Genomic DNA, 23,278 nt, shown 5'->3' with positions numbered 1-23,278 from the left:
ATTGAGAAAGAAAGCATTTTTGTGACTTTATGTATATTACATTTTCAAGGAATTAATTATTGGAATCCTAAGCCACACTTTTGACTCTGTTTTGCTGAAATTGAAGTTGCAGTTCTCTGGTGTCAGATAATTATCATTTAGGGTATTCCTAATCTTATAAATTTAATTGGATTCTGCTTCTAACAGTACTTGGAATCCTTGGATTGGTCTGCTTCTCCATTCTTTTGGTGCTGTTTCACGTTTGTCTCAGATGTCTGTTTCGCAGCTAATTGGCACTATCCTAAATCCTGGTTTGCAATTGTATTGTTTGCAGTTGATAATGAATTCATTACTTATTCATTTGTCACATGTTGGTTCAAAAGTGTAAGGAAAGAAATAGTTACTGAGCCAAAAAAAATGTTGGTAAAAGAGTATGAGGGCGTTCTAACCTCTCTTATGTTGTAGGTACTAATATTGAGTGTATGCCTCCATTTTACCAATTCATTGACTACTGAAAATCATTTTAAGTGTTTACCCTTTTGCATTTTTTGTAACTTTTTTTGGTTCTTCAATATTCTTATTTCCCTTCTTTAGTTTGCTGCAAAATAACTAGTTTCTCCAAAAGCCATAGAAGAGATTCCCAATCTTTACTGCATTTAGTGGAGGATTGTTGACATCACATTTTTAATGTTTATAGAGTAAAATTTTTATCCAATGTAAATCCAGTTTTGTTTCCTTGCTATTCAGGCACATCTTCCTTGCAGAAACCTCATTTTATACAATACATGTTATGGAAATTAATCCAAACCATAGTCTGACTCCAAAAAAGGTAGGTCTGTGGAAAAAATTCTTAGTTTCAAAGCAAAGACCTTGGACAGTAAAATTTAGACATGAGTGTATGGAGCATCGGAGTGCGAGCAAGTGGCCTGCAGAGGCTGCGTGACGTCAGCCAGTAGAGCGGGAGAGGTTTAAAAAGAAGACCGCCATATCCAGCAAGCAGCTTTCGGAGCAGGCAGCGGAGTGAGGGGTAGCCGAGTGATAGGGCTTTGGCTCAACGGGCTTAAGTGGTAACGGGGTGAGGTAGGTTTACCTGTGCTAATTGCGGAAAGGAAGTAGTATGAGTGTGAGGCCGGTTTTCTGTGCTCTGTGTCAGATGTGGGAGGTCCTGGAGTCTCCCAGCCTCCTTGACGGCCACATCTGCACCTGGTGTGTCGAGCTGCAGCTCCTAAGGGACCGCGTTAGGGAACTGGAGATGCAGCTTGATGACCTTCGTCTGGTCAGGGAGAGTGAGGGGGTGATAGAAAGGAGTTATAGGCAGGTACTGGGGCCACGGGAGACAGACAAGTTGGTCACAGTCAGGAGGGGGGAGGGGAAGAGTCAGGTACTAGAGAGTACCCATGTGGCTGTACCCCTTGACAATAAGTACTCCTGTTTGAGTACTGTTGGGGGGGACAGCCTACCTGGGGGAAGCAACAGTGGCCGTGCCTCTAGCACAGAGTCTGGCCCTGTGGCTCAGAAGGGTAGGGATAGGAAGAGGAAGACAGTAGTGATAGGGGACTCTAAGTTAGGGGGTCAGACAGGCGATTCTGTGGACACAGGAAAGAAACTCGGACGGTAGCTTGCCTCCCAGCTGCCAGGGTCCGGGATGTTTCAGATCGCGTCCAAGATATCCTGCAGTGGGATGGAGAACAGCCAGAGGTCGTGGTACATATTAGTACCAATGACATAGGTAGGAAAAGGGATGAGGTCCTGAAAAAAGACTACAGGGAGTTAGGAAGGAAGTTGAGAAGCAGGACTGCAAAGGTAGTAATCTTGGGATTACTGCCTGTGCCACACGACAGTGAGTATAGGAATAGAATGAGGTGGAGGATAAATGCGTGGCTGAGGGATTGGGGCAGGGATTCAGATTTCTGGATCATTGGGGCCTCTTTGGGGCAGGTATGACCTGTACAAAAAGGACGGGTTGCACTTGAATCCCAGGGGAACCAATATCCTGGTAGGGAGGTTTGCCAAGGCTACTGGGGAGAGTTTAAACTAAAATTATTGGAGGGTGGGAACCGAACTGAAGAGACTGGTGAACAGGCGGTTGGCTCTCAAATAGAGAAAGCTTGTAGTCGGTACTAGAGGATAGGCAGGTGATAGAGAAGGGACGTGCTCAGACTGACGGTTTGAGATGTGTCTATTTTAACGCAAGGAGTATTGTGAACAAAGCAGATGAGCTTAGAGCGTGGATCAGTACTTGGAGCTATGACGTGGTGGCCATTACAGGGACCTGGATGGCTCAGAAACAGGAATGGTTACTTCAAGTGCCAGGTTTTAGATGTTTCAGAAAGGACAGGGAGGGAGGCAAAAGAGGTGGGGGCCTGTTGATCAGAGGTAGTGTCATGGCTGCAGAAAAGGTAGATGTCATGGAGGGACTGTCTACAGAGTTTCTGTGGGTGGAGGTTAGGAACAGGAAGGGGTCAATAACTTTACTGGGTGTTTTTTTATAGACTGCCCAATAGTAACAGGGATATCAAGGAGCAGATAGGGAAACAGATCCTTGAATAACAGAGTTGTCGTGATGGGAGATTTTAATTTCTTAAATATCGATTGGCATCTCCCTAAGAGCAAGGGCTTTAGATGGAGTGGAGTTTGTTAGGTGTGTTCAGGAAGGTTTCTTGACAAAATATGTAGATAAGCCTACAAGAGGAGAGACTGTACTTGATTTGGTATTGGGAAATGAACCTGGTGAGATGCCAGATCTCTCAGTGGGAGAGCATTTTAGAGATCGTGAGCATAATTCTATCTCCTTTACAATAGCATTGGAGAGAGATAGGAACAGACAGGTTAGAAAAGCATTTAATTGGAATAAGGGGAATTATGAGGCTCTCAGGCAGGAAATTGGAAGCTTAAATTGGGAACAGATGTTCTCAGGGAAAAGTACGGAAGAAATGTGGCAAATGTTCAGGGGATATTTGTGTGGAGTTCTGTATAGGCATGTTCCAATGAGACAGGGAAGTTATGATAGGGTACAGGAACCGTGGTGTACAAAGGCTGTAATTAATCTAGTCAAGAAGAAAAGAAAAGCTTACAAAAGGTTGAGAAAGCTAGGTAATGTTAGAGACCTGGAAGATTATAAGGCTAACAGGAAGGAGCTTAAGAAGGAAATTAGAAGATTGTAGTAATGACTTGCAACAGACTGAAAAGCTTGAGCATGTAGACATTAAGAAAGAAGATGTGCTGGAGCTTTTGGAAAACATCAAGTTGGATAAGTCGCCAGGACCGGATGAGATGTACCCCAGGCTACTGTGGGAGGTAAGGGAGGAGATTGCCAAGTCTCTGGCAATGATCTTTGCATCATCAATTGGGACGGGAGAGATTCCGGAGGATTGGAGGGTTGCGGATGTTGTTCCTTTATTCAAGAAAGGGAGTAGAGATAGCCCAGGAAATTATAGACCAGTGAGTTTTATGTCAGTGGTTGGTAAGTTGATGAAGAAGATCCTGAGAGGCAGGATTTATGAACATTTGGAGAGGTATAATATGATTAGGAATAGTCAGCATGGCCTTGTCAAGGGCAGGTCCGGCCTTACCAGCCTGATTGAATTTTTTGAGGATGTGACTGAACACATCGATGAAGGGAGAGCAGTAGATGTAGTGTATATGGATTTCAGTAAGGCACTTGATAAGGTACCCCATGCAGGGCTTATTGAGAAAGTAAGGGGGCATGGGATCCAAGGGGACATTACTTTGTGGATCCAGAACTGGCTGGCCCACAGAAGGCAAAGAGTGGTTGTTGACGGGTCATATTCTGCATGGAGGTTGGTGACCAGTGGTGTACCTCAGCGATCTGCTGTGGGACCCTTACTCTTTGTGATTTTTATTAATGACCTGGATGAGGAAGTGGAGGGATGGGTTAGTAAGTTTGCAGATGACACAAAGGTTGGAGGTGTTGTGGATAGCATCGAGGGCTGTCAGAGGTTACAGCGCGACATAGATAGGATTCAAAAATGGGCTGAGAAGTGGCAGATGGAGTTCAACCCAGATAAGTGTGAAGTTGTTCATTTTGTTAGGTCAAATATGATAGTAGAATGTAGTATTAATGGTAAGACTCTTGGCAGTGTGGAGGATCAGAGGGATCTTGGGGTCCGAGTCCGTAGGACGCTCAAAGCAGCTGCACAGGTTGACCCTGTGGTTAAGAAGGCATACAGTGTATTGTCCTTCATCAGTTGTGGAATTGAACTTAGGAGCCAGGAGGTATTGTTGCAACTATATAGGACCCTGGTCAGACCCCACTTGGAGTACTGTGCTCAGTTCTGGTCACCTCACTACAGGAAGGATGTGGAAGCCATAGAAAGGGTGCAGAGGAGATTTACAAGGATGTTGCCTGGATTTGGGAGCATGCCTTATGAAAACAGCTTGAGTGATCGTGGCCTTTTCTCCTTGGAGCAACAGAGGATGAGGGGTGACCTGATAGAGGTGTATGAGATCCTGTGGATAGTCAGAGGCTTTTTCCCAGGGCTGAAATGGTTGCCACAAGAGGACAAACCTGTGTTGGGGAGTAGGTACAGAGTAGATGTCGGGGTTTTTTACTCAGAGAGGCTGCCGGCAGTGGTTGTGGAGGCGGATACCATAGAGTCTTTTAAGAGACTTTTGGATAGGTACATGGAGCTGAGAAAAATAGAGGGCTTTGGGTAAGCCTAGTAATTTCTAAGATGGGGACATGTTCGGCACAACTTTGTGGGCCGAACGGCCTGAATTGTGCTGTAGGTTTTCTATGTTCTATTTTACTGCCAAAATGTGTAATCTGCAATCAGGATGAAAGTTGACAATTCCTTGTGTAGTTTTAAGTTATTTACTAGCTAAATTGATTTTTAATATTTATCATTTTAGTTATTCTATATTTACCATTCCCTGTACATTCAAGGGGATTATTTTTTTTGTACATTCATAGCTCTGTCATTGACAGTTAATACTAATGTTATAGTAACAATGTCAGTCAAATGTCAATTATTTTTAAAAAATACAAACCAATCCTGTCCTCTCTATCTTCAATTTTTTTTATTATTGTCTTCCCTTTTACATTACACTTTCTGTGTCATTAATTGTATAGTGTTTTTGAATTAACTATAACCCAGTTGCTCCATGACTGCTGGTTGTGACCCATTATTCATATATTTGCCTCAACTGGGGAGGAGGGTCACATGGGAACTTTGTCAGATAAATGCAACACCACAGTTACAGGGCTCTTGTAGGCAATGAGTTTTAGGATGCAATGCCTCTAAAACAAAAGGGGAGAAATAAAGATTCCCATTGAGATCAATGGATGAAAATTATGCAGGTTCTGTAATGGTAAGGCAACTTGCTGCTGTAGAAAAATATCAAAAGCAGTTGAGAAATATAATGAAATGGAAATTCAGTCCTGTCACAAAAGCTGTAAATGGAATGGGGAAAAACACGCTTGATTAAAGGGTTGGGGAAAGGGAGATGGGGGAGCTGGAGGGACAATCAAAACAGGTTGAAGGTGCATTGAAGGGGTGAAGCAAGAGTGGAAATGCAACATGACCAGAAATATTGTCAATGAGGAAGATAGTAGTAGCCTTCAAAGGATATGTAAATGCCCACTTCGAAGAAGTTTTCCTCCTCTCTACGATGGGACTTTCCTAGGTCTCTCACCGTTCTCCCTCTGTGGTCTCCACCTATCACCTCCCAGCCTCTATTCCACTCCCCTACGTACTGCTACATACTGGCGATCTTTTCTGTTCCCTCTCAGTCCTAACGTAGGGTCTCGACCCAAAACGTCGACTTACACCTTTTGCCTCCATAGATGCTGCTTGACCCATTGAGTCCTTCCAGCATTCTGTTTTTGTTCTTGATTCTAGCATCCGCAGTCTCTTTTGTCTCCATATAAACTTGCTGGTGGAATAGGTAAAAATGTAGCAGCTGAATGCAGAACGTTTAAGAGATGTACTTTGGTAGGAAGGATGAAGGGAAGTTTTGAAGCAGGTGCAGAAACAGAGGATCCTTAAATGTTTGTCCACAGACCTTTGGAGGTGACAAGACACGTTAATGGTGGTTAGCAAAGCATTTCAGTATATTGGATTTTGTAAATAAAGGCAAAGTTTTAAAGCCAGGAAATTTTGGAGTCATAGAGATATAAAGCATGGAAGCATGCCCTTTCGCCCCAGTGTCTGTGCCAACCATCAAGTATCTATCTATACTAATCCCATTTACCAGCACTTGATTCTTAGCCTACTATGCTTTGGTGATTCAAGTGCTCGTCCAGGTGCTTAAATGTTTTGAAAGTATTAGCTTCCACCACCTTCTCAGGCTGTGTTCCAGATCACAACCACCCTCTGAGTGGGGAAAAAAAAATTCTTCCTCAGATTCCCTCTAAACCTTTTACCTCTCACTTTAAACCCGTGCCCTCTGGTCTTGCACACTTTTGCCATGGGGAAAAGTTTCTTACCACCTACACCATTTATGCTTCTCATAATTTTCTACACCCCTGCACCACCTCTGTTATAAGGAAAACAAACCGAGACTTTCCAGCTTCTCCTGATAACTGAAACATTCCATCCCAGGCAATATTCTGGTTGATCTCCTCTGCACATTCTCCAGTGCAGTCATGTCCTTCCTATACTGTGGTGGCTAGAACTGCACACAATATTCCAGCCATGGCCTGGCCAATGTTTTATAAAGTTGTACCAAGACCTCTCTGCTCTTGTACTCTACACTGTACCTGCTGCCTTTATCACCCTATCTGTGCTGCCATCTTCAGGGATATTTGGACTTGCACATGAAGATCTTAGGATCCAAGTCCATAGCTCTGAAAGTGCCACGGAGCATGGTAAAGAAGGCACATGGTTCGCTTGCCTTCATTGGTTGCGATATTGAGTATAAGAATAAGGAAGTCATGTGGCAGCTATATTAAACTTTGGTTAGGTCGCACTTGCAGTATTATGTGCAATTCTGGTCGACCCATTACAGGAAGGATGTGGAAGCTTTGGAAAAAGTGCAGAAGAGGTTACCATGTTGCTGCCTGGATTAGAAGGTATGAAGTATAAGGAGAGGTTGGACAAACTTGGGTTGTTTTCTCTGGAGCATTGAAGGCTGAGAGGACACCTGATAGAACTTCATAAAATTATGAGAGGCATAGATAGGGTAGACAATCAGAATCTTTTTCCCAGGATAGAAATGTCAAATACTACAGGGCATGCACTTAAGGTGAGAGGGGGAAGTTTTTTTCTACAGATGGTTGGTGAATGGCCGCCAGGGCTAGTGGTGGAAGCAAATACCACGGTGGCATAGAACATAGAACATTACAGCACAGTACAGGCCCATTGGCCCACGATGTTGTGCCGATATTTTATCCTACTCTAAGATCTATCTAACCCGTCCATCCCACGTAGCCCTCCATTTTTCTATCATTCGTGAGCCTATCTAAGAGTCTCTTAAATGTCCCCAGTGTATCTGCCTCCACCAGCTCTGCCGTTGGTGCATTCCATGATGCACTCACCACTCTCTCTGTTAAAAAAAAAACTTGCCTCTGACATTCCCCCATACCTTCCTCCAATCACCTTAAAACTATGCCTTCTCGTGTTAGCCATTTTTGCCCTGTGGAAAAAGTCTCTGACTGTTCACTAGATCTATGCCTCTTATCATCTTGTACACCTCTATCAAGTCACCTCTCATCCTCCTTTGCTCCAAAGACAAAAGCCCTATCTCGCTCAACCTATCCTCTTAAGACATGCTCTCCAATCTAGGCAGCATCGTGGTAAATCTCCTCTGCAACCTCTCTAAAGCTTCCACATCCTTCCTACAATGAGGCGACCAGAACTGAACACAATACTCCAAGTGTGGTCTAACCAGAGTTTTATAGAGCTGCAACATCACCTCGCGGCTCTTGAACTCAATACCCCGACTAATGAAGGCCAACACACCACACGCCTCCTTAACAACTCTGTCAACCTGTGCAACAACCTGGAGGGATCTTTGGACGTGGACTCCAAGATCCCTCTGTTCCTCCACACTGCTAACAGTCCTTCCATTAACCTTGTATTCTGCCTTCAAATTCAATCTCCCGAAGCGTATCACTTCACACTTTTCTGGGTTGAACTCCATCTGCCATTTCTCAGCCCAGGTCTACATCCTATCAGTGCCTTGTTGTAACCTACAATGACTTTCTATACTATCCACACCACCACCAATGTTCATGTCATCTGCAGACTTACTAACCCACCCTTCCACATCCTCATCCAAGTCGTTTATAAAAATCACAAAGAGCAGGGGTCCCAGAACAGATCCCTGTGGAACACCACTGGTCACCGACCTCTAGGCAGAATACGCTTCATCTACCACCACCCTCTGTCTTCTATGGGCATTGAAGAGGCTTTTAGATAGGCACGTGAATATTTAGGGATTGGAGGGAAATTGCTCATGTGCAGGCAGAAGAGATTTAGTTTAATTTGATAGTGTTCAGCATAAACATCAGGGGCTGAAGAGCCTCTTCCTGTGCTGTACTGTTCTATGTATGGTCCCTTTGTTTCTTAATACTCCCAGAGTTCTACCATGTATGTCCCATGTCCCACCATAATTAGCCCCTCAAAGTGCATCAGCTTGCATTTATCAGGATTAAATTCCATCTGCCAATGAAGTCTGTGGGCTGTTACATACCAGCAACAATAGAAACACACCGAGACATGTACAAGTGTTAAAAACTATTTTATTAATAACTACTTGTGATAATAAGAAAAGTAAAAACGTTAGATATCAAACATAATCCCCAAAACTAAACTCAAAGTGTGTGTGTGTGGCAAATTCCCAAACTCCAAGTCCAGGAATAGTTTTCAAAGTTCAGTTCAGCAAGTCATCAGGTGAGACGTGAGCAAAGGCTTTTGCAAAACCACTGTTGACTGAAGAGAAAATGTAGAGAGAAATTACGAAATCCACATGTTCCACAATGGAACCCATATGACAGCTCAATCTTCGATGATCTCCACTGCTTTGTTCCGGAGTATCTGCCACCCCAAAGGCATTCGATACGTGGCCGCCCACACAAATACCTGTTTCCCACTGCAGGTTAACGACAAAGTGGACTCCACTTGTTTGCTCCAAAAATCTATACGTGGATTGTAGTGACAGACATAGCTACTGTTCTTCATCCATTGTTACAGAGACCAGCGGTCAGTGTCTCTCTCCCTCCCCCACCGCCATCTCTCTCTCTCTCTCTCTCTCTCTCTCTCTCTCTCTCTCTCTCTCTCTCTCTCTCTCTCTCTCTCCCTCTCCCTCTCCCTCTCCCTCTCCCTCTCCCTCTCCCTCTCCTTGACTCACTGAGCAAAACCGTCAGCACGTTGTTATAATCTTGCTGTCTTTTGATGACACCACGCACACACCGCTACTCTACTGTCCAGGTGCCTTAAAGGGAAATTCACCAAATAGCAACCTGGCTTGTAAAAGGGCCACAAGGTCCTATGGTGTAGGTACAGTAGGGTATCATCTCTGCACAGGAAAGCAAATGACACTGACTATAGGTAAGAGGGCCGGGGACAGCTCCTTTGGATCTTAGGCTGTATGAGAGTTGGGGTTGGGGTCATGGCTGTGGCTAGAGAAATGGATCTTCTGAGATCTGAGGAGCAAGTTTTTCCACGTAGTGTGGTGGTTACCTGGAATGAGCTGCCAAAGGAGATGGTAGAGGCAAATACAATTACAATGTTTAAAAGGCATTTGGACTGGTACTTAGATAGAAAAGGCGTAGAGGGATAATGGGCCTAATGTGGGGAAATTGCATAGGTATTGGTTTATTATTGTCACTTGTACCGAGGTACAGTGAAAAACTTGTCTTGCATACCAATTGTACAGGTCAATTCATTACACAGTGCAGTTACATTGAGTTAGTACAGAATGCATTGAGGTAGTACAGGTAAAAACAATAACAGTACAGAGTAAAGTGTCACAGCTACAGAGGAAATGCAGTACAGGTAGACAATAAGGTGCAGGGTCACAACAAGGTAGATTGTGAGGTCAGAGTTGTTACGGACTCAGTGAAAGTCCCTTTAAGATAGAGAGTGTGTGTGTATGTGTGTGTGGGGCGTGCTTACGTCAATAGAAGATAAAGGACGTAATGACGTTGTTGAAGAAGAGAGAAGAAGGAGAGAGAGAGAGAGAAGGGAGAGAGACACCAGCCTGCTTGTTTTCTCTATCCATGGATGAGAAACAATAACTATGTTTGCCACTGAAATCCATGTATGGAAGTTGGAAGTAATCCGGTGGAGTTCACTTTGTTGCTGACCTGTAGAAGGAAACAGGTATTTGTGTGTGGACGACCACGATTCGGATGCTTTTCGGGGTGAGGAAGTCACTACCGAGTAAACACTGAAGTGTCGTTTGGGTTCCATCATGGAACATTTGGATTTCGTATTTACTCTCTCTATGTTTCTCTACGTCTACGTCTTACCTTCAGACAACGGTGGTTGTTGAAGAAGCCCTTGCTCATGTTTCACCTTATGGCTTGCGGAACTGAACTTTAAGAACCATTCCGGAACTGGGAGTTTTGGACTTTGCCACACCCACACACACACACGAAGAGTTTTGTTTTGGGGTTAACGTTCGAGGTTTAACATTTTTGAATTCTAACATACTAACATTTTTACTTTTATTTTACATATTATCATAAGTAGTAATTAATAAAATAGTTTTTAACACTGAATCATGCTCAGTGTGTTTCTTTTGTTGCTGGTTCGTGACAGAGTCCATATCATTGTATAAGAGAACCGTTCAATATTCTTATCACAGTGGGATAGAAGCTGTTCTTGAGCCTGGTGGTATGTGCCCTCAGGCTCCTGTATCTTCTGCCTGATGCGAGAGGAGAGAAGAGAGGATGACCCGGGTGGGTGAGGTCTTTGATTATGTTGGCTTCTTCACCAAGGCAGTGATTGACAGAGTCCAAGGAGGGGAGGCTGGTTTCTGTGACGCGCTGGGCTGTGTCCACAACTCTTTGCAGTTTCTTGTGGTCCTGGGCAGAGCAGTTGCCATACCAAGCCGTGATGCATCCAGATAGGATGCTTTCTATGGTGCATTGACAAAAGTTGGTGAGTGTCAAAGGGGACATACCGAATTTCTTTAGCCTCCTGAGGAAGTAGAGGTGCTGGTGAGCTTTCTTGGCCATGGCATCTGTGTGATTTGACCAGGGCAGGTTATTGATGTTCACTCCTCTAAATTTGAAGCTGTCAACCCTCTTGACCTCAGTACCATTGACGGAGACAGGTGCGTGTACACCACCCCCTATCCTGAAGTTAATGACCAGCTCTTTTGTTGACATTGAGGGCAAGGTTGATGTTGTGACACCAAAATAGCTCTCTATAGAGATAGCTCTCTATCTTGTTCCTGTACCCTGACTCATCGTTGTTTGAGATACGGCCTGCTACGGTGATATTATCTGCAAACTTGTAGATGGAGTTAGAGCAGAATCTGGCCACACAGTCATGAGTGTATAGGGAATAGAGTAGAGGGCTGAGGACGCAGCCTTGTGGGGCACCAGTGTTGAGAATAATCGTTCTGGAGGTATTGCTGCCTATCCTCACTGATTGCAGCCTGTTTGTTTGAAAGTCAAAGATCCAGTTACAGAGGGAGGTGTTGAGTCCCAGGTCTCAGAGTTTGGTGATGAGTTTGCTTGGAATTATAGTATTGAAGGCGGAGCTGTAGTCAATGTACAATAGTCTAACATAGGTGTCTCTACTGTCCAGATACTCCAGAGCTGAGTGTAGAGCCAGGGAGATGGCATCTGCTGTAGACCTGTTACGGCGATAAGCGAATTGCAGTGGGTCGAGGTTGTCTGGGAGGCTGGAGTTGATGCATGCAATGACCAGCCTCTCAAAGCACTTAATGATGGTGGATGTCAGAGCCACTGGTCGGTAGTCATTAAGGCATATTTCCTTGCTTTTCTTTGGTACCGGGATGATAGTGGTCTTCTTAAAACAGGTGGGAACCTGAGATTGAAGCAGGGAGAGGTTAAATATGTCTGCAAATATTCCCGCCAGCTGATCAGCACAGTATCTGAGGACATGGCCAGGGACACCATCTGGGCCAGATGCTTTCCTCATGTTCACTTTCCAGAAGACTGATCTTATGTCCTTGGCGGTGACCACGGGTTCAGATGCATTGGAGGCTATCAGGGTGGGTGGTGACAATCCACTTCTCTTCTGTTCAAAATGCCCATAGAATGCATCAAGCTCATCAGGAAGGGATGTGCTGTTGTTAAATATGCAGCCTGCTTTCACTTTGTAGCATGTAAGCCCTGTCGTAACTGACGGCTGGTCTGGGACTCTATTTTGAGTCAGTATTGCCTCTTGGCGTTCCTGATAGCTTTCCGAAGGTCATATCTCGATTTCTTATACAGGTCAGGATCACCAGATTTGTGTGCAGCAGTCCTCCACTTCAGTAGGGAGTGGATCTCCCGGTTCGTCCGTGGTTTCCGGTTTGGGAACACCCGTATTGTCCTCTTTGGTACACAGTCCTCAACACACTTGTTGATAAAGTCTGTGATGGTGGTGGCATACTCATCTAGGCTGGCAGCTGAGTCTTTGAACATGGACCAGTCCACTGACTCAAAGCAGTCATGTAGAAGCTCGTCTATTTTCTCAGACCAGCACTGCACGACTCTGTACTGGATCCTTCCATTTCAGTTTCTGTTTGTAGGCAGGGAGGAGGAGCATAGCCTGGTGGTCTGATTTCCTAAAGTGAGGGTGAGGGGTGGCTCGGAAGGCATCTTTGATGGTTGTATAGCAGTGGCCAAGGGTGTTAGGGCCCCTGGTGGGGCCGGAGACGTGCTGGTAGTACTTTGATACAGAAAGGTATTAAGGTTGGCATAGACAAGATGGGCTGAAAGGACCCATTTCTGTGATGTCAGATTCTATGATTCTAAGATTTTGATATGGTTTGAGGGGTAAGAGTGAAAGCAGAGAAGTAAACTTTCACTGAACTGGACCATAGAGAATGTTATGGATGACAAATTGAAGGCTAGAAAGTTCAAAGAGGACATTGCATTCCAAGTTGATGGGTATTCCAAAAATCTGATTTATTCAAGTATTTGTTAGTATTCTAATTGAAATTTATATTCTTTCAATTGATAAACTGTTTACTGCTGTATTATTCTTGTTTAGCCAACACTTACATTCAAATACTCCGAGTGGAAAGTACGGGTATTTGTCTTTTCATTTCATGACTGAATAGCCATGAATTTAAGAATTTTGGAAAATGATTCTTTTGTCATGGAGAAAATAACACAGCAACTAAACAAAATCTTAATTCAGATACATGTAAAGGTAGTAAAATCTGTACATTAGGGAACAACTAAAAGACTTCTATCACCTCTACATACAGTGGCATGCAAAAATTGGGACGCCCCTGGTCAAAATTTCTGTTACTGTGAATACTTAAGTGAGTAGAAGATGAACGGATCTCCAAAAGTCAAAGTTAAAGATGAAACATTCTTTTCAACATTTTAAGCAAGATTAGTGTATTATTTTTGTTTTGTACAATTTTAGAGTGAAAAAAGGAAAGGAGCACCATGCAAAAGTTTGGGCACCACAAGAGATTTGAGCTCTCAGATAACTTTTACCAAGTTCTCAGACCTTCATCAGCTTGTCAGGGCTATGGCTTGTTCACAGTCACCGTTAGGAAAGGCCAGGTGATGCAAATTTCAAAGCTTTATAAATACCCTGACTCCTCAAACCTTGTCCCAACAATCAGCAGCCATGAGCCCCTCTAAGCAGCTGCCTAGCACTCTGAAAATTAAAATAAATGATGCCCACAAAGCAGGAGAAGGCTATAAGAAGATAGCAAAGCGTTGTCAGGTAGCTGTTTCCTCAGTTCGCAATGTAATTAAGAAATGGCAGTTAACAGGAACGGTGGCGGTCAAGTTGAGGTCTGGAAGACCAAGAAAACTTTCCGAGAGAACTGCTCGTAGGGTTGCTAGAAAGGAAAATCAAAACCCCCGTTTGACTGCAAAAGACCTTCAGGAAGATTTAGCAGACTCTGGGTGGTGGTGCACTGTTCTACTGTGCAGCGACACCTGCACAAGTATGACCTTCATGGAAGAGTCATCAGATGAAAACCTTTCCTGCGTCCTCACCACAAAATTCAGTGTCAGAAGTTTGCAGAGGAACATCTAAACAAGCCTGATTCATTTTGGAAACAAGTCCTGTGGACTGATGAAGTTAAAATAGAACTTCTTGGTCGCAATGAGCAAAGATATGTTTGGAGAAAAAAGGGTACAGAATTTCATGAAAAGAACACCTCTCCAACTGTTAAGCACGGGGGTGGATCGATCATGCTTTGGGCTTGTGTTGCAGCCAGTGGCACAGGGAACATTTCACTGGTAGAGGGAAGAATGAATTCAATTAAATACCAGCAAATTCTGGAAGCAAACATCACACCATCTGTTTAAAAAAAAGCTGAAGATGAAAAGAGGATGGCTACTACAACAGGATAATGATCCTAAACACACCTCAAAATCCACAATGGACTACCTCAAGAGGCACAAGCTGAAGGTTTTGCCATGGCCCTCACAGTCCCCCAACCTAAACATCATCGAAAATCTGTGGATAGACCTCAAAAGAGCAGCGCATACAAGACAGCCCAAGAATCTCACAGAACTAGAATCCTTTTGCAAGGAAGAATGGATGAAAATCCCCCAAACAAGAATTGAAAGACTCTTAGCTGGCTACAGAAAGCGTTTACAAGCTGTGATACTTGCCAAAGGGGATGTTACTAAGTATTGACCATGCAGGGTGCCCAAATTTTTACTTCGGGCCCTTTTCCTTTTTTGTTATTTTGAAACTATAAAAGATGGAAATAAAAAAGTAATCTTGCTTAAAATATTAAAGAAATGTGTCATCTTTAATTTTATGCCTTTTGGAAATCAGGTCATCTTTTACTCGCTTAACTATTTACAGTAACAGAAATTTTGACCAGGGGTGCCCAAACTTTTGCATGCCACTGTATAAACTAAAAGTTCATTCTATGTATAGTAAATCAGATGAGCCAAATACTCCACAATTAGATGCATCTTTTTCACCTGACTAATTCTGAATTCCTGCCAAGATATGAAGACGAATCAAAAGTGCCTGTTGGATTTCCTAGTACACAGGCTTCCAAGAGGCCATTTCCATGGCAAGGCTGGTCCTGGCCAAAAGTCTGCTGTTACAGCTTGCCCAAGGCAGTGTGGTTAGTCAGGCCACACCAGTTGGCACATCCTAGCCATATTGATAGAGGATTGACTTATTCTGTCCGTACTGTGCTGCAACTGCTGGTGTTTAGTGAGAGAGTAGGTTCTGAGTGGGAGTGTCAGTAGTTCATACTTATGGTGTGAGTGGTGCCTGGAAAACATTATTAGATTTTTGTGATTATTGACTATGCCTATGGTTGAAAGTCTTTGTGGTTTCTTGCCAGCAGCTGTATGACATTCCAATAAGTAGGAGGCAATGAAGAATCGGACAAAGAACAGAAGTCATTCTGTCCATCTCAGTTACCCATTTTAAGGCTTCCTGCATAAGACCTATTTATCAGTCACCCTTTGCTTCCAACTCATTTATTATCCACCACCTACACAACCAAAATTTCTAGTTCCCCTTCTTGACAGGTAGTTCCCAGCTTGCACTGAATGGAGATCACTTTACCCATCATGCATTGCAGTAGAAGAGCCATTCTCCCCATGTTGGAAGTGCAGTGTCATTATATCAGGGGGCTTTCTCTGCCAGCATACATCCTGCATTGGAGATCACCATTCCCAAAAAAAAGTTATTACCTGCTTCCATTGTTTAGTTATCTGTGCATACATTGAGTGGCACACTGGCGCAGAGCTGCTGCCTCACAGCATCAGAGAGCCAGGTTCAATCCTGACCTCAGATACTATGTGGAGTTTGCAATGTTCTCCCTGTGAGCACAAGTTTCCTCAGGGTGCTCTGGTTTCTTTCCGCATCCCAAATACTGTTGGGTCGGTAAGTTAATTGGCCACTTAAATTGTCTCTTGTGTGTAGGTGAGGGTAGAATCTGGGGAGAGCTGATGAGAATGTGGGGAGAATTAAAATGGGATGAGTGTAAATAGGTGGTTGTAATGGACATGGGCTGAAGGGTCTGTTTCCTGTATCTCTCTCACAGTGCATTGAAGGCTGGCTGTAGTTTATAACTATGTATGGTTTCAAGGTCCAGTTTATCTATTATTATTGGAAATTATTTTGCCATTGGGAAGCTGCAACATCTGCAAGTGCTAAAATAAGTGAGATTAACATGTGCATAGCTGTAAAATCACCAGCACTTGTTTAGAAGTTCTGTAGTATTTGCTTTTTGAACACTTATCTGACATTGTTTTGTATATCTTCATATTTTTACAATGTAAAGTTATTTTTAGTGATACTGAATTAGGTTATGTGGATTCCCACAGATGAATTATGCAAATTTGACTACATAATAACAGGGCAGAAATTACCATCAGCATTGTTCTGGTACAAACGGTTAAGTCGCAATTAATTCCACTTTCTATTTTAGTGCTTTAAAATTATTTACTTTTAACAGATTGCAGAGAGAAATTTGGAATACATGTTGAACATTCATGAGGATAAAGCAAATTCACTTTTATCCTGTCATTTACAATTTATACAGTTTAGCAATCTTAAAGTTCTAATTGTATTACTTAATCTTGGCTTTTTTTTTGTATGAAGAGTTTGGATGTGGGAGTACTTCCAGACAATGTGAAGGTGGATCCTAAAACTGGACATCTCTGGATTGGTAGCTGTTTTAATTTATGGAAAGCACTACTATATAATCCTGAAAATCCCCCGGGATCTGAGGTTTGTTTTTAAGCTTATTTTTATAGGATAAGAGTTTTAAATTTAAAATACATGTAAGTTAATTATGTTTAGCATGATGGGCATTATTTGATTATGGATGTCTGCTAATATGGTTTGTAAACATTTATGTATAATTTGTGCTATTTCTAGAAATAAAATAATGGTTGTATAGGAGATAATGGCATGGTCACTGAAATAAAAAGGTTATATTCTAAATGCTCATCAACATTTACTTCCAAATCAGAGGCTTTTTTTTAATATACAGTCACAAGAAAATTTTCATCTGAGGAACAGTTTGATTTTAAATGCAGCTCTGAGTAAATCTCTAATACTTTATGGCGACACTTGCGGGCTGGCCCCAGCACATTCTCAGTAACGCAAAAAGACATATTTCACTGCGTGTTTTGATGTGCATGTGACTAATAAATAAATATCTTAATCTTTTAAGCTGGCAAAATAAGAACATACATTCAGTTTATACACAGAAGGACCACAGGCTGATGACATCAAAATAGGCATTTCATTTAGCCAAGAATGTTTTGGTTTGATTATTGATCTATCAGCCATTGTACTGCTCAGTTAACATCTCTTTTATGCACACAGGTAATCAGAGTTGAAAGCATTCTTTCTAAGGACCCCAAAGTGACCCACGTGTACATGAACAATGGCTCTGTACTTCAGTCCACTTCAGTTGCTATGGTTTACGAAGATAAACTGCTTATCGGAACAATTTTCCACAAAGCTCTGTACTGTGAGCTTGGTAGTTCATAACTTTGGTAAAAGCATCATTTTTCAATTGACAGTAAACTACAATTCTGTAGTCATTACAGAGCTATTTGGGGGTCTTAATTTTGGTAACAGAAGTGATTTAGATAGTAACATAAATGTTTATTGGTATTTTGAGAATTCTACCCATTAAAGAATTTGCTTGTGTTACTAGTTAATTTACAATTACCTAAAAGATAATGATTTTAAAATGTATGAACAGATTTTATAAAGAAGCAATTAATTATCTCATTGTAATTTTAATATGTCCACTGATTTATGTTCTGTAATGCTTTCATGTTCCACTTAGACAGTGGGATGATATGGTTTGTAGATCATAAAGAGCTCCCATATGGTCTATTTATTGGAATTTTCTAATGGAGAATCAATTCTTTCCCCTAAAGGTTTGTGTGAAATAAAGATTCAAGGTCTAGTTGAATATGGATGTAAATGAAACCTCTTCCCTTGATTATTTTGATAAATGTGATAAAGATTTGTTAATTTGAGTGGTATACTTTATCTTTAATAAACCAAAAACTAGTGATCTGTATACTGTATTGACTACTTGCTGTGAATTTCTAGTATCTCAGTTCCTTTCTTTAATGATACCTTTGGTCATTTGTCCTACAAACATGAACCAATCAAAATTCCAAATGCAATTTTTAAGATCTATATTTCATTGCACAATCATTTGTTTTAACATTTCTTTAAAGTGGTGGATTACCTTACATCGAGATGCTCTTCATCATAACTTGCACAAATTTTTGTTGGGCAACAGGAGTGAAGTCTTTAATGGTGGAGCTTTTGATGAGGGGGTTTAATGGTTTACAGTCAAGTTGCTCATTTTTACTCCTGATAAATGGCTCTTAAATAAAAAGGTAAGGTACTTTGAGCAGTTTGAAGCCTTGTTTGGGACAGGCTATTAAGAACAACTGGGTAAAACAATACCTTTGCTTCGAATACACATAGCATGTTTACTTAACCATATTGTATCCATAAACTCAGTTGTTGATGCAAGTTAGTTTTGGTTAAAATATTAAATAAATGTAACTGGGCTTATAACAACTTCAGCTGCAGATTTGGCTAACATTCTACATGTTAAGTATTTTCTCTTGTAGTGAAGCTAATGATTTATTAATATTATACTGATAAATTTGATTGTTTTTAAATTGATTCAAGCTCATGGCCCTGTCCATCACATGCTCCAGCCCAATACCATTCCAAGATGACTGACTTCTTGTTGGAAGGAACTAACTCCAGTATATTTGGCCATAAAACTTTCAAAAAGATGGCATTAGCAGAAACTTCTTCCTACTTCCTAAAGCATCAGGTGCTTTTATTTTATAAAATAATACCTCAATTCCAATTTTTGATCAGCAATATTTAATTCAGAACCAACAATTAAGGTTGGAGATGAAACATAAGTGAAAACTAAATAACTGAGGTTTGTGAGTCAGGGAATAATCTAAATGCAGCAGAGGAAATATTTATTATGGCACAAGTGTTCTTGCAAAAAGACAGTGCAGCCATGGTTCTGTTTTAAAAAAAGGATAATTCGGTATTGAACATACACCTCTAAGAATATGTTGTGCTTGGAAAAATACTTTCTTTAACCTGTTGTTTCACTTTGAATAATCCATTTTCAAGTGAAATAATAAAGAAACCATTGTTAAGACTTTTCAGTTGTTTAATGCATGTTGTCTGACAACAGTGCTAACTCATTGGAGAGCTGTTTATTTACATTTATCCAAGTAGTTTCACAGGCATTTTAAATCAACAAAAAACATACTAGTTTTTATGAACTCCCACCTGTCATTAACATTAAAATAAAACAATGTAAGTTTGTAAACATAACATAGGAATGCAATACATCACAAAGCACAGAAGACTAGATTCAGGCATGGCAATGTTTTCATTATCATGCAGGAAGAGGAACACTGAATAGCTCTTCAAATCAGACATCAGGCCATGCTACTTGTACACATTTTATTCAAATTAAATTCTGCCATCTTTTGAATACTTATCTTACAATTAGGTAGACCCAGCAAATAAAAACAATTTCAACATCCTCAGTGCATTTCTTAGTTAGCTGCCCCCTGTCATTCTTCAGCTACATGTAACCATATTACTTCAAAATTAATTAACTGTTACACAATTAAGAATAGCAAAAACACCAATACAACGTCGTTTAATAGTTTGTAATATATCAAAAAAAAACACTCCCCTCTGTACAGGTCTTCCTATTATGGATCACTATATCATAAATTTGCTAGATTTATTTCACTGTTCTGGGCATTTATTAATTGTATGTAAAGTTAATTTTCAGATTTTCCCCCTCAGCTTCACAGCATTGAACTGGGGAAAAAAAAGCTATCTACACGCAGAAAATATCTCAAAAGAAACAATATATACCAGACCAACTGATTTAGTTAATTACAGAATTGTCACTATGACCTCAGCAATTAGTTAGCTATGTTTTTGCAGTTTTCACATTAGTGATAAATCTGGAATAATTATCCAGCACATAAGAGGGTAAGTGATACAATACTTGTATAAAAACATAGCAGACAAATAACCTAACGTAGTTGAGTCGTTAAATTTTTTAATATGCTTAATCTCATTGAAAAATATAGCACAAAAAGCATATTGCAACAAGTGAGATGGAAAAAATTATCATTACTGCAACTAGGAAAGATGAAATTGACAATGGAACAATGCTGATCTGAACATTACTGCTTCGCTTAGAGCAGTGATCTAAATGGGACAGTGGATGATAGATCTTCCTTTTGACCTAAATAGATGAAAGGCATATGCAGAATTCATTGCAGAGCATCATGTGAAATGTCACTTTTGGTATTACTTTTCCTTTCTTCACAGGCTTTAATATTTTTCAGAGGGGTGGGTGAGAGAGATTACCTGTCCTGCTGGACACTGCAAGGAAGCCAAAAAAGGATAACCATGAAAATAGACAACATTCTTATAAGAAATAGGAAGTGGTATTGTTTCAAATGAAGGACAGAAAAATAGCAGAGCAAACCAAATGCATCGGTGGCCAGAGATGCAAAAAAAAGTACATCAAACCAATTGTCTGAACAATGTAGTAGACAAACCTGTATTTGGACCCAAGCAATTTGGTTCAGTTTACTGCACTATTGAAATGGTAAACATATTGTAACCTGTACACTTATTTAGAATACATCCTTTGTTAATAACTAGCCCTAACTAATAAATCTCTGGAACAGCAGATTAGTCTGGTACTTGTTAAAACAAAAACATTAACACCCAACAGTGGTGAACTAAACTACTGTAAACTTCTCTGATAATGGGAAAATGGCCCTCAACTACTTTGTTGAATTAGTTTAATTAAATGCCCATACTTGTTTGCTGCTTCATTTTAATAAATGAGAACCAAGAATTTGCAGCCACAAAATACTTTCAAAGTAGTACAATGGAATTTAAAACAGTGATGGTGAAAGTGCATAATGCCATGTTATCAAAATTTCATATAAAAATATGTTCAATGTTTTGATGCTGTGCAGACTTGCATTACATTAAATATTAACTACTGGCTCTAATTACTGACTGTTGTGATCATAAACAAAATACACAGACAAGACAGTGATGGAGAAGACGTAAATGACACATTTTCATCCATCCATTAATGATGCTCAGTGCTTCTGTTAGATGCAAATCTAGATAATCCAAAAACAGGGAACAGGTTTAATTCAAACAATATACAAAAGGGCCCCCAAATTAGATTTTTAAATACATAAACCATGTTCTGAACTGTTTTGTGAACATGGGGCATTCTTTAAATATCCCTTCAAAGTAGTAATGTTTCTAATAAAATCATCTCAGTAAAGCCTTGGGTATCCCTCAAATCATGAGAAAGAAGAAGCAACAATACTAAAAAAAATTGCTCACATACAAAATATTGATGTTAAGGAAATATTTATATCTTATGTGGTGGCGAGATTAATGTCCAAATGAGGAATCAACATTTTTTGTTAAACTAAGTATGGCATAAGATGACTTTGCATTCTCAGTCAAATGGGATAGGTTCCAAATCATTAAAGCTACAAGTACATAATATCCTATGCAAATCCATCAGTATAGACAGTAACTACTTGTACCTAACTTAATAAAACCCCAAAGTTTAAATGTGCTAGCTTTGTTGAATTGGCATATAACTAAACTTTACCATTTACTGTGGAATTAAAAATCCTGTAACTACTGAATAACAGTGATCAAATTTTTAAAAATTGCTGTTTGTTTAACCAACTCTTTCTGGTTTCTACACCAAATTATGCCTTAGATTCTCAGCAAATAAAATCCCAATAAAATAGTTTTGTCATTTGCCACTCAATATTAGATCTGTCACAATTTAAAAATCATTACCTTTTGTCTTAACTAACTTATGGCAAATTTAATTCTTACTTTGGAAATTTTTCAGTATGCCTGTTGAAGTTATTTATATAAACTTTAAATGAAATATTGAAACTGTCGGTTACAGTTCATGACATTTTTGTAATAAATGTGAAGAAAAATGGAGTGTGCAATAATATTTTACTAGTAAAATTTATTTAAAGAATTTGCCTATTGGGGCAAAATAGGTATCTGCCTTTGCTCACAGCTATATCCTCATGATATTTCAAGAAATACAACTTAGCATAGCTTTCTTCTCAGAAGTTCAATGAATTTCAGTGCAATATACAGTTCTCAGAAATTGCCAGTTTTGGGCCCTTTCCTTTAAGAGATATTTTGTTGAGATAAAGATTTGCACATTTAATAACTTATGTGATATTGATATTATGTATTTTAGTTTTCTAAAATATGAATATTCTGGGATAAGGGTACAGTTAACAACAAGACCAAGTTCCACCCCATTAAAAAAAACTTAAAGCTGGTCACTTTTCCCACAAGTTATTTTGACAATTGATCAGGCTTTGTGCAGTGCAATTTTAATGCAAGGGAATCACAGAAGTTATGCAGCTCTTCCAGAGGAGCCAGTGTATGTAAAGGGAAACATACACAATACTAATAAGTTACTGATTCCAGGTCCCTTTATGATGGCCATCAAAAGATAAGTAATTCTGAAGTGTTTGTAAAATGAGATTATGTGCACTCCTCTCAAATCTGTGCACAGGATACAGCTGTCTGGGAAACTATTAAAACCCTTTCAATCTTTCTTAACCCAGAAGTCTTACTAGTCTTACTCAGTGTCAGGTTCTGCTGCTAGAAACGGTGACTTGCTTGTTTTCTTATTCTTTTTCAGAAGCTGTTCCTGTTCCCTTTTTCTCTGTTTTTCCCTTTGCTTCTCTAATTTCTGTTGTGCTTTACGTGCTTTTTCAACTGATGACTTCAACTCCTTCAGTTTCTTTTTGATGATGGCCCGATCTTGAGAAACATTAATACCTAATGCCTGCAGTGAAACAATATTTGGATGACAGTTAATGCAAGGTAAACAATAATTTGTATTAAACATTCTCTTTTGCATCTGGGCATAAAAAGGTGCTGCACACCTGTGAAAAGAAAAGATGGGTTATTTTGGAAAGGAACCCTTTGTCAAAACTGAGAAAGGCAGCAAAATAAGGCTTTAATGAACCGGAAGGAGAATATCAAGAATAAATGGTAAAAATTGCAAGTCAAATATTCTAAAGACTGTAAGTAGCTTATCTGAAGGCAGTCAAATACGTGACACTTCCTTC

At 40.4% G+C, this 23,278-nt stretch overlaps 2 protein-coding genes across 5 annotated transcripts in view; one reads left to right on the top strand and one right to left on the bottom strand.

Annotated features, from left to right (window-relative positions):
* Positions 1-18,120, top strand: part of LOC127570555 (serum paraoxonase/arylesterase 2-like) — a 46,616-nt gene extending 28,496 nt beyond the window's left edge. Inside the window, exons 7-9 of the mRNA XM_052016217.1 lie at positions 727-808; positions 16,677-16,805; positions 17,409-18,120. Of these exons, the coding sequence (XP_051872177.1) occupies positions 727-808; positions 16,677-16,805; positions 17,409-17,576 (379 nt within the window). The 3' untranslated portion in view covers positions 17,577-18,120. The remainder of the gene's footprint in view (positions 1-726; positions 809-16,676; positions 16,806-17,408) is intronic.
* Positions 18,121-19,242: 1,122 nt separating this feature from the next.
* Positions 19,243-23,278, bottom strand: part of ppp1r9a (protein phosphatase 1, regulatory subunit 9A) — a 146,663-nt gene continuing 142,627 nt past the window's right edge. For 3 of the 4 annotated variants that reach the window (XM_052016494.1, XM_052016496.1, XM_052016497.1), the window contains 2 exons: positions 22,787-22,992; positions 19,243-21,262 (listed from right to left, as the gene is read on the bottom strand). In XM_052016494.1, coding sequence (XP_051872454.1) covers positions 21,229-21,262; positions 22,787-22,992 — 240 coding nt within the window. In that variant the 3' untranslated portion in view covers positions 19,243-21,228. The remainder of the gene's footprint in view (positions 21,263-22,786; positions 22,993-23,278) is intronic. The other variant, XM_052016495.1, reaches the window with a different exon arrangement.

The sequence above is a fragment of the Pristis pectinata genome, chromosome 5, assembly GCF_009764475.1.
Source record: "Pristis pectinata isolate sPriPec2 chromosome 5, sPriPec2.1.pri, whole genome shotgun sequence".
Classification (NCBI taxonomy): domain Eukaryota; kingdom Metazoa; phylum Chordata; class Chondrichthyes; order Rhinopristiformes; family Pristidae; genus Pristis; species Pristis pectinata.
This window is presented reverse-complemented; position numbering and strand designations above follow the sequence as displayed.